At 40.6% G+C, this 12045-nt stretch overlaps 1 protein-coding gene across 6 annotated transcripts; it reads right to left on the reverse strand.

The window, feature by feature from the left end:
• Window positions 1-6670: 6670 nt before the first annotated feature.
• Window positions 6671-10372, reverse strand: LOC134632148 (G-protein coupled receptor-associated protein LMBRD2B-like). Of its 6 annotated transcripts, XM_063480769.1 has the most exons (5): window positions 9167-10372; window positions 8077-8321; window positions 7857-7960; window positions 7453-7562; window positions 6671-7316 (listed from the first exon to the last, which is right to left on the reverse strand). In XM_063480769.1, exons 1-4 carry the CDS (start codon window positions 9215-9217, stop codon window positions 7471-7473), a joined length of 492 nt encoding a protein of 163 aa, XP_063336839.1. In that variant the 5' UTR covers window positions 9218-10372; the 3' UTR covers window positions 6671-7316; window positions 7453-7470. The 6 variants fall into 6 exon arrangements, 5 of the variants coding, with proteins under 5 accessions (XP_063336839.1, XP_063336840.1, XP_063336844.1 ...); XR_010573755.1 differs by having other exon boundaries at window positions 6671-7558; window positions 8134-8321; XM_063480770.1 differs by having other exon boundaries at window positions 6671-7562; window positions 8134-8321.
• Between the last annotated feature and the right edge of the window lie 1673 nt (window positions 10373-12045).

A 12045-nucleotide genomic window follows, 5' to 3' on the forward strand; every position in this document is an offset into this window, starting at 1 on the left:
ATCCACAAATCCTCTTCATTGTTCTGATGCATGCGATAAAACACATTTGAATGTTGGGACTTCCATCCGCAAATGTGGATGTGTGACGTGTCTCCAATGAGCCACTTAGTCCCATTTGTGTTTGCGTATTTATTTTAAAACAAAACAACAAACTTTGCGCTTTGATTCCAAACAAATGTACAAATGTATTAACTGACGTGCTAAAATGACGGTCAGCAGAAAAGTTTGCAACCAAACCACTCCCCCAACCTCCGTGTTGAGAACGTCAGGTAAATAACGTGCGACCCCAGGATGCAATTATCTGAGGTGCGGGGAAAATCTAAAGTGCCACCATAACAAATAAAGAAAACCTAAACATTCCCTTTGGCTCTTACAGTGAAGTTCAAGTCTTATTACTCTGGTGTAGTTCTTTTATAGCATAAATGTTAGCACTGCACCTTTAGTGAAAATGTGTAAGAGAACAAAACAAAAAGTTGTTAATTTGAGAACAATATTTTCTGAACAAAACATTTCATCTCTGCTGCACTCTATACAGAAATTAAAGTCAACCAATTCCTCAAACAACATGTTCAAAAAACCAGCAAAAACTGCAAAAATCTGCCCCACAACGCAAAGATTCAGCTCAAAACCTCATTACGGGTTTCTCATACTTTAAATGATCCGTCAGTTTTGGAATACAACTTATTTTCATCAAACTTAGCACTTTTTTTCTTATATAACTAGTATATTGTCTTTTAGAAATCAAAATGTAAACATAATTAAAGCTCAGACCTAAAGCCGACTCCATGGGTCTAAACTGACTGGAGTTTTTGTTTACGCACCAAATAACATCGGTCTGCTCTTGACGCTCAGTGGAAAAACAAACAAAGGAAACGTTCGCTGTTCAAGCTTAACAAATATAAAAATTAAAAATACACTTTTATAGTTGCGGTGGTGTTGTTTTTCTTGCACAACAAAGAACCGAAGCCTAAGCAATGGCTAAAACAGAGGTAAACAATTGAAACCCAAACACACTCCCGTTCATTTCAATACGCATGATCTGAGCATGCGCGGAATGCAAACGCTCCACTTTGATGGGTTCCAGCGACAGTGACGTCAGCGCTTTTGTATGAGAAGATCAAAGAAGATCAAAGCGCTGACGTCACTGTCGCCGCCACAGAAATGCTTAAATACCCCACTTTCACCTTCCTAAACACAGTTTCACTTGGAGCATTTTCAGAAACAGCGATTTGTCCTTGCAAACTAGTATTCTTTGAGAAAGGGAATACTTTTACATTTAAAGAATTCAACAAGCGTTCTTTTTTTTCTTTCGACACTTTGCATTAAGTTTTTAAAGAAATGTCACAGGAAAGATTAAATAATTCACCTTCTAACAGAGAGAATCGAGAGGAGTCACAAAGACAGAGAATGCAGGCAGGGTTTGAAACCATTGAGATGATGCTCCATGAGCTTCAGAAAAACCAAGTGTTTCTCCTTGAGCAGAACAGTAACATTGCTGCTGAGTTGTCCCAGGCTGAAAGCGAGAGAAATGAACAACAGAAAGAGAACACAAATCTCAGGACAGGTTTGGAAAATCCCGAGTGGCAAGTGGGAGAAGCTCTGTGTTTACTAATTAAAAATAATGAAGTAATAGAAAAACAGACCAGGGCAGAGATTAAAACCATTCAGATGCATCTGTATGAGCTTCGGGAAAACCAAGATCTTCTACTGGAGCAGAACAGCAGCATTACTGCTGAGCTTTCCATAGTTGAAAGTGAGCGAGATGGACAAATTAAAGAAAACACAGATCTCAGTCAAGAGAATGCAGATCTCAGGAAAGATTTAGAAACTCTTGAGTGCCAAATGGGAGAAGCACAGGGTTTAATAATTCAAAATAATGAAATAATAGAAAAACAGAGCAAGACAATTGTGGACAAGCAGAAACAGATAGATGAGCTTTATAAGGATTTAGAAATGAGAAGACAGATGGTCCAAGATCTTAAAGAGCTGGTCAGTATGAAGCAAAACGAAAATGTATTGGTTGACGTGAACAATGTTAGAGAGGAATGTCAGATTGCTGGTGAACCTCTGCAGCTGGAGAATCTTGCTCCTGAATCGGAGGCACTTGAGACTCCTGTTGCAAAACCAGTTCCTGACACTCATGAAGAGGTTCAGACTAGTGATTCGGGGCATCGTGGTGCTAAACATCTACCTAAAGTAGGTTTAGGGCTTGCCACAGTGGGTCTTGTTGTTCCTGCAGTTTACTGGGCCTACTCAAAGATGTTCAACTGAAGTGAATGTCCCAGCTGTTATTTGTGGAATTGTGCTCATTATCTACTCAAGCCCTACTGCAATTGTCGATGTGCGCCAGTTACATTTTAAAGAACAGTAATGATGTTTTCCAACCACGTTCTACTGACCATAGCAACCTGTGGTAACTATACTGTGCTCTCCTTTATGTTTTATTTGGCCCCTCATCTCCCAACCAGTCATGGCAGATGGCTGCCCCTCCCTGAGCCTGGTTCTGTCATAGGTTTCTTCCTGTTAAAAGGGAGTTTTTCCTTTCCACAGTTGCCTAGTGCTTGCTCATAGGGGATCATTTGATTGTTGGGGTTGATAATTTCAATCCAATTGGATTGAAATTAATTGGCTTGAAGTGAAAAACTTCAGGTGAGGGGTTCACTTGATGGGGAGCACTAAAAAAACTATGGAAAAAGAGAAAATGTAGTTAAAAGCAAATGAAAATAAAGAAAATAAAAATTAAAAAATCTCCTACTGCTTTGTTTATTTATTTAAATGAACAGTTTTACATTTTGGCCACTGTCTCATTTACTGCTAAGTAAATTATTTCAGACTGGCCAGAACATCACATGAACATCAGCCTGCTATAACTAATTTTTCAGTGACTTAGGATGAAGTAAAGGTCCTACAGACAATGTGTGTGTGTGTGTGTGTGTGGCCAAGCCACACAGTAAACCTGGATTAGTTGAATTTATTAAAGTAAAGAAGAAAAAAAACTGTAAAACAACATTCAGTTATCTGACATATTTCGAAGGAGTACAGGGGATGTAATCTATAGGCTAGTGTTTGGATTTTTAAGAACGACAGGTGTTTATCTGAGATAAACGGAGGCGGAGAAACCTCTCCGACCCACACTCCAGTCCAGAAGGTGGCGATAATGCAACTAAAAGTTGTTTGCAACCGCCATTAAAATGTAGAAGAAGAAGCACAAGAAGAAGAAGAAGAAGAATTTTTTTTCGCTGGTTTGCTGAGTAGCACTCGTCAGTACAGCCCTGTTACTAGTACTAGTCTGTTGTAACTACGTTTTCTTGTATATAGATTCCTGGACCCATTTCTGTTTCCTGATCTGTTCTCCTGAGTCTGGCAGTGAGGTGTGGAGCAAAGGAGAGCGTGAGTGGTGAAGAGGATTGTGAAAGTGGAGAGTGAGGAGCGGACGTGTGGTGTGTTTTGGAACCGTTTCCCTTGCATCCCTGGAAATCCCAGCCCTGTGCACTGTATATAGTTTCATCTCGTGTTGTTGTTAATAAACTTGGGACTTTTATTCTGAATTCAGCTGCTCTATACCTGAGTCCGTTCCTCCCTTATGACAGTTTTCTAAATAATCGAATATTAATACAACGATAAAAAACACTTGAAATTGGAGAAAACTAATGAAAATAAGGTCCTGGCATTTCTGCACATTTCCTAGTAATTAGTGCATCTTTCCCTGGAATTAATTCAAGACAGTCTTGAAGGAAATGTTTGATGGACTGAGATGGAATGACCCGGGAGTACATAAGAGTCCCACAGGTCTTAAACTAACAGCTTTACTTTATGTTTTCCACCAAACACCAGTCACAACATCCACACTGAAGAGTGGTCTCCAGGCTGCTGCGCTTCCGGGTAGAGCGGCAAAGAAGAAGCCAATAAAAGGAAAAAGTTGAGATGGTCAAGTCAATTGGCTTTTATTGTCATTTCAACCATGTACAGTGCTACAGTACAGAGTGAAACGAGACAATGTTCCTCCGAGGCTGGTGCTACATATGACATATAACAGACAATCAAGACAGGATTACATAAAGTGCAATATGCAAAAATTGTAAAAAAAAAAAAACCAAGACAAGACAGTGCAACACTAGACAGAACAGGACGATACAGACACAAGACAGTATTTATTATTTTGTTCCACTTCCCCTTTGCCCCATTTATTCAGTATATTTCTGGTTTTCCTTAACAAAAAAATTGCTGTCTATGGTCTCATCATTCACACCATCTGGGCTCCTAAAGAACTTTTCTTCTGCACGTAAGTCAGTTAAACTCATCCTGCTACGGCCCTAGCAGGGCCTCCTCCTGAAGGTGCCTGTGTGGGCGTGTCCTACAATCTCTTCTGCCTGAGGTGCCACCTTTCTCTTTTACACAGCTAACTCACATCAGTAATTAAAGGTATTTAAGCCCAGGGAAAGGTGAGCTCTGGGCCAGAGTGCCATGTGAATGGTTGCAGCTAGTGAGCTGCTGGTGCTTTTTGTGCCTATTGGTGGTTGCAGCTAGTAAGCTGCGTGTGCTCTGCTCCTACTTGGTGGGGAGTAGTGTGTTTGGCAATTTATCCTTCTCTGGCTTACTTCTCAGTTTAATTGACCAACGTTTGAGTTTTGTTTTGTTTCTTTAAATGGTGATAGCGGCTTGTCCGTCTCTTTCAGTTAGTATCGATAGAAACTTTAATAAAACTCTTTAATTTAACCATTTTGCCTCTGTCTCCTTTTTCTGACCCAGACACATTTTGTTACTTCCCCTTCATCGCCTGGACCCTTTTAGGGGAACGTAACACACCCATTGCAATAAATCTAGCCCTTAAATAACTTTGCATTACACTGCTTTTCTGGCTGGCCTTTTAACGGTGAGTGCAACTGTTTCATAAAGGTTTTAGTGCACCATAAACTCCAGCAGATATTTTTGTCACAATGAAAAACATTTTAGGAAAATAACAAGAAGTAAAAGAAGGAAACCCACAGAAGCAGAAAGGATAAGACGTGCACCATATCTGAGACAATAACCAGGGCCAGACCGTTTCTGACACCTCGATCATATTTATTGTGCAACAACACGGCACCAGAGGACATTTTTAATTTGTCTTGGGAATAATTCACAGGACTCAGATCAACACACAGTCTACTCTCCAAAACCAGAACCAGAACAATAGGCTGAGTTCATGGTGGACGATAAATATTCATCACTAGAACGATGAGACACAAACACAGAAGAGCCGTTTGTAACGGCAGGAGATGCAGTGTTGACAGGCGGCAAGAAATGTAAGTACAAGGCTACGTCTGTCTCTATCAATAATTATCCCATATCATACAAAAGATATGACACATATAAACAGAGAATTGTCCAGGTTCATCCTGACCATCAACCTTTCTGACTGAAGATCACTTCTGCCAGCACCACAACACTTACTGCTAAACACATTTAAAGGACCAGTTCTGTGTTTTTACAGTTTTAGCTCACTTCATTTTAATGCTATAAACAAATGCTTCATAAAAACGTGACTGAAGAAATCCTCCAAAGCTCACTGTCATGGTTTCATATCGTTTTCCTACATTCAAGGCAGCCTTTGCTTTACTTCAGTCCAATCTTGTGCAGCTTGGTTTAGCAATCAGTACAAGCCCACAATGACTCCTGGGGTTCATCGGGGATCTGCTTCATATTTCCAGTTTATTTTAATGTAAACAAAAACAAATAGAAATCTAACAGCACACAGATGAAACTCTGTAGAGATTTCGCATGTCTTTCCAACCCACTGCTGTCAGACTCCACAACAAAGACTTTAACTGATCAAACACACACACCCACACATGTGCAATAACACTAAGTGCAATACTCCTTTCTGGCATCGTTGTATTTTTACTCAGTTGTGTACAACATTTTATTCTATTTTTATCCTATTGTATATTTTATTCTACTGTATATAGTATTTGATTTTATTCTATTCTGTACAGTTGTGTACTGTATTTATTCTTATTGTAGTCTAATTATTGCTTCAGAACTTTTGCACTGTCCACTTCCTGCTGTGACAAAACAAATTTCCCACGTGTGGGACTACTAAAGGTCATGTTATCTTATCTTATTTAAACATGGTGAAGGTGTTGATGAACTTACAGTGATTACATGGTTTCACACACAATCACCTGCCAATCAACTTTAAATGACATAAATACAGATGCAATTAAACTGCACATGAATCCCATAAACATGAAGCTCTGACCTCCTACATGACTGAAGGACTTCAGGTTTATCAGTGACTGAATCAGTTGATCCTAACAGCTCCCATCATGACAGACAGATAAATAAATCTACAACATTAAACACTAGAAATGAAATATATTAGCAAGACCTTCATAAAACCTGCGTTTAAAGTGATTCACATTCATGTGCTCAGACTGTCTCTACTGCCGGCATGACAGGCAGTAAATTGGGGATTTGATCTGTTTAGAAGCTCAGGCCTGCAGTCTGTCACATCAAAGTCAAGCCAATGTACGCTTCATTGTCATCTCCGCTATATACAGTACAGTATCTAGAGATGAGATGATGAGGCTCCAGTTACATTCAGTGCAATCCCCCCCCCCCCCCCCCCCCCCAAAGAAATAATAATATAAGAAGAGTGAAAAAATAAATATACACTTTAAGACTTGGAGGTAAATGTATTAATAACAATTTACAATTTGAATGATTTAAAGTGACCTTGAAGTGATTTAAAGTGACCAGCGTAGCAGCTTGTAAACATGAGCAGAGTTCTTGAGTGTAAGGATTGTCCATAGAGCAGCATCTGCATTACAAAGGCAGTGGTATGTGGAGTGCAATAGAGTTAGGTAACGGTTTGTGTGGGTGGTGGGGGGGAGTGGGAGAGCCGGTAGTGAGTTCAAGAGTCTGATGGCTTGTGGGAAAAAGCTACTTCGCAGCCTGGAGGATTGGGCCCCAATGCTGCGATAGCGTCGGCCAGACGGGAGGAGAGAAAAGAGTGCGTGTGAGGGAGAGAGATGTTCCAGTGATCTTGGCAGCTGCTTTAACAATCCGTTGTAGCTGGATGAGATTGCCGAACCACACGGAGATGCAGCTGGTCAGAACACTCTCTATGGTGCTCCTGTAGAACACGGTGAGGATGGGAAGAGGAAGGCTGGCCCGCTTCAGGCGTCTCAGGAAGTGGAGGCGCTGCTAGGCTATTTTGGTGATGGAGGTGGTGTTGGTGGTCTCGCTGCACCAGAACGCCAGCTGCTCAAACTCATCTCTGTACGCCGACTCGTCGTCGTTGCTGATGAGCGAACCTGATGATGTGGTTGGAGCTGTGTAGAGCAGTGCAGTGTCAGGACAGCGAACAACAGCGGGGTGAGAACACAGCCTCGAGGAGCTCCTGTTCTCAGTCTGATGGTGCTGGAGATGTTGTCGCCGATTCTGAAGAGCTGTCTCGGTTTTACTGACCTGCTGGGAGGCAGATGTTCAATCTTCAATCTTAAGCAGAATATCCAGTGATGAGCAGCTTCTTTGTACTTCCCGTTTCACTGTTGTTTCTTCTCCCAGCAGATGACTTTCTTATTTTGGAATCATATAGTATATGTGAGGAAACCTGCTGTAAACTGCAGTCTGTGCACTTAATACACAATGAAAATATATATTTTATGTTATTAGAATAAGATGTGTAAAAGGACTTTGATGTGTGTGAGTGACTTCTATTGTTATATCATACACTGATTAGTTTTCTCTGAAATCTAAACAGAAGAAACAAAGAGGTATTTACCCTCCGCCTCTTCCTATAACTGTACAAATATTATATTTTATTATAACTGTCTTGTTAAACAGAATTCAGATGGTGGCGACAGTCTCACCCTGGCGGTTCAGCTCCTTTCCCTCGTCCATCAGGTCAGAGGTCATTTCACTGTCTTCCATAAACTGCTGGAAGCCCAGAAGATTAAGGCAGCGGGTCCTTAAACTGAAGAGAACATTGATTACGACACAGAATCACAAACATAATTACATACAGTACTGTGCAAAGCTTTCATCAATCAACAAAATGCAGTGAATGAACAAAAGAGAAATCTAAATCACGTCGCATTTTGAAGGAACTCAGCTGGTCGGTTGTTCCAAAGATCTTGGAGAACTAACCACAGATTTTCTGTGGATACAGGCTTCCTCAACCCCTTCTGTCTCTTCATGTAATCCCAGACACATTCGATGATGTTAAGATCAGAGCTCTGTGGGGGCCGTACCATCACTTCCAGTACTTCTTGTTCTTCTTTACACTGAAGATAGTTCCTAATGACTTTGGCTGTGTGTTTGGGGTCGTTGTCCTGCTGTAGAATACATTTGGGGTTAATAAACAATCATTAATCATTCATGAACTGAATTGAATGGAATGAATTGAACTGGAGATTGCTATACATGCATTTATTTCCTCACGCTTGGACTACTGTAACTCACTGTTGATGTATCTAAGCAAAGGTTCTCTGGATCGTCTGCAGGTTGTGCAAAACGCTGCCGCTAGGGTTTTGACAAAATCTGTATTCACATGTGACACCGTTGCTATCTCAGCTACACTGGCTTCCTGTTGAATTCAGAGGCCATTTTAAGATCCTGGTCTTGACTTTTAGATCAGAGATGTTGGCACCAGCCTACATCTCTGATCTGCTACAGCCCTACGTCCCTAGACTGTGGAACTCTCTCCCCCAAACCTTAAGAATTGTGGATGGAGTAGTTGTTTTAAAAAAAAACTGCTTTTGGTTAATTTTGCCTGTTTTAAATTGTCTGTTTGATATTGTCTGTTTTACCTTTCTATGACTGGTTATCTTATGTGCAGCACTTTATGACTCTGTCTAGAAAGGCGCTATATATCTACAGTATATATATAATTTTATTTACTTATTTATTTTTCTGAACGCATTCTATGTTTACAGCGTTGTTGCATACCTGCCTAAACCTTTGGCACACTACTGTATATGTAACCGCTGTGTTCCTGCATTGTGTTCCTGCGATGAAAGGTAAAAAGAATGAAAGACCTCCAAGTAATTAACTTGCCCGCTCCAGTTCCTCTCCTACAGGGAATTGTAGAAAAGGGGAGAGGCCAAAGGGGTACCCCAAATTTAAAGGGTTGCACCAAAAAGGTGTAACAGCAGGTGTGTTACACAGTGTGGGTATTTACAGAGGTGTGAGCAGTCTGCAGCTTGTTGTGGTGGGAGATGGCCGAGTCCATGTGGATCAAACAGGGGAGGAGTGAGACGACAGGACAGCCTGCAGGAGGAAAACACCACAAAGTCACAAAACCTCCATCAAGTTGACTCCTCCATTATCTCCGGGTCAACATCTGGGTCACATGATATGTTGTTTAATAACACGTTGACTCACTGCACAACTCTGTAGTTTGTGTGCTTTAAGAAAAATAAGAGGAGACTTTAAGGTCTTTTAAAACAGTACAAATGTTCGCCCTGTATATGAGGAGGAACATTCCCGAAAGAAACACGTGTACTTGTGTCTTCTCTTGGTTTACAGGAATGTGTTTCCTCACGCTTTCAGAACCCTTTCAAGTACCCTCACAGAGTGGAGTGTCTTTTAACATGATGAACTAGAGACTCACACAACCGCAGGTTACATCAAGCACTGCATGGACACTGTCTCCACGGAAAAGCCTGTCCGGCTCTACCCCAAACGTAAACCCTGGATGACGAGTAAGGTTCAGGCATTGTTAAAGGCATGCAACTCAACACACAAATCTGGGGACCAGGACATGTACAGCAGAGCAAGAGCAGACCATAAATAACCACCATCAGTAGCCTCAGCGACTACAGACCCATCGCACTGACTCCAGTGATTGCACAGTGCTTCGAGAAGCTGCTCCTAAGGCACATAAAGGACTGCCTCCCACCCTACAAGGCAAAAAAGTCCACAGAGGATGCAATTTGCACCGCCCTTCACTCTCCTCTGCATCACCTGGAGTATCCTGGGAAATCAGTAAGGATGCTCTTTATTGAATTCAGCTCGGCCTTCAATACCATCATCCCAGACATTCGTATAGACAAGCTTTTAAACCTAGACCCAGACCATTTCATCTCCGCCGAAGTTATCTCGGAGAGAAGTAAAGCAAGTGTGTAAGTTCATCTCTGAATGTTTGTAAAGCGTTCCCATGTTAAGCTTAACAACCGATATATGGAGCGACTGCCTCTCGCTCTCCTGCTGCTACTTCAATTGTGAAACTGCTTAATGATCAGCTGATCGGCTTTTCTGTCACGAGTCCGTCTCTCTTCTTTGTTTTTGGCCCACTTTGCGCCAGAAAGAGTAAAACCAGCGGCTGAACAACAGCAGCACGTTTAAGCTTGATAAGCTGTTGTTAGAATATATTTAATATTACTTTCTAGACCAGGATCGTTTTCTACGCAGCTGACGGCTGGTAACTGTGCAGGGGCGGATCTAGCAAAGTTTAGCCAGGGGGGCCGATAGGGCATGAACAGGGAAAAGGGGGGCACAAAGACATACCTTTCTTTCTTATTCTCATTTAAAATGTCTAGCTTTTAATAAATAATTATCTGAATCTTACACCCAAAGTTTTAATCTGATGTAAAATGTGTAGAAGTCCATTACTGTATATAGTAACTGTTAAGTCTAATATACCCTAGTAAGCTATAGTACTTTTTCCTTTGGGAAAGTACCATCTGTGAATCCTGCAATTCTGTTGAAGAAAGATGTTGAATCTATTTAATTATTCTTGAAAAATTATTTGTTTCTGTGCATTTTGTTTTCATCCTGCATCAAATTAAAGTTGATTACATCGATTGAGCATCATGAGGTGGAGGGTGGTTCCCTATTTTTTTTTTTTTTTGTTGCTGGGAGTTTGCAACCCTATTAGTTAGGTTGCTTAATATTTCTGCTAAGTACTCTTTAAAATACCAGAATAGGGAGGATGGAGTAGGTTTAAGTTTATTAGATTGATCAGTGTTGCTGAACTATGAAATATTTTGGGTGCAGTGTAGTTTTTTTCCCCACACACAGGTATAATGCAGAATAGCTTTAGTGTTGTTGTTTATTTAAACTTGAGTATGAACTTATACAAAATGCAGCGAGATATTAAAAAACAGTTTTATTGATTAAGAAACACACAATATCGGATTCATATGGGTATCGGCCGATATCCAAATTTATGATATCGGTATCGGACATAAAAAAGTGGTATCGTGCCATCTCTACCCTAAACACCAAGAAAACAAAGGAAGAGGTCAGCGTACCAAACGCCATCCCCGTGTGGTACGCTGGTTGCACAACAGCTGGCAAGAAGATTATGTGCAATGTCTTATGTGCAATATCTCACTCTTTCCATGCTCTGTGCAATATTTTTGGCTCATGTGCAATATTTTGGTCTCATTGGAATCACCACCCCCACCCTAAATGACCATGGCCCCTCCACCCTTATTTTATTCATAAGTCATTTATGCTTAGAAATATTTACTCCTATATGCTTAGTGTTTTATAATCAATTGCATGTTGATAGAGGTTTGATCCTTAGCAGTCTGTAAAGACTCTGTGTGCCTTCCAGAGTGTTCTGGCATACACACTCACATCCTGCGGTCACGAGAAGAGGTTGTACCTTCTTTTATTGTTTTATGGTATAGCAAACAAGTATAAGTGTACTGTAAAATCTAATTGGTTCCCAGAACTAAAAAAAAAGTTGAGTAAAGCTTAGCTAAAAATGACTAAATTTGGACAACTTATTTATTTTGAGTACTCTGTACAGGCTCATTTGTTCCCTGAACTCTGTTTAACAGGTACCGCATCCGTATCTGCCAACGGAATGAGTCGCCACCAAAAAACCCCCACAAAATTACTCTGGCAAAGAAAAAAAAATACACATCTCTCCATAACAAAATGGAGCCCGAAAGAAAAACGTTTCTGCTGTGTGGGATCATTTTGATCTTTTAACTGCAAATAAGGTAACTGTTTGTTTCAGTGTAATCTATCAGAATAGGAAAAACAGCAATTTGACTTGAAGTGTAAATTATTTATTTCATTTTATGCAGGATAAATGTTGCATCT

This window comes from Pelmatolapia mariae, linkage group LG7 (assembly GCF_036321145.2).
Source record: "Pelmatolapia mariae isolate MD_Pm_ZW linkage group LG7, Pm_UMD_F_2, whole genome shotgun sequence".
NCBI classification, from domain to species: domain Eukaryota; kingdom Metazoa; phylum Chordata; class Actinopteri; order Cichliformes; family Cichlidae; genus Pelmatolapia; species Pelmatolapia mariae.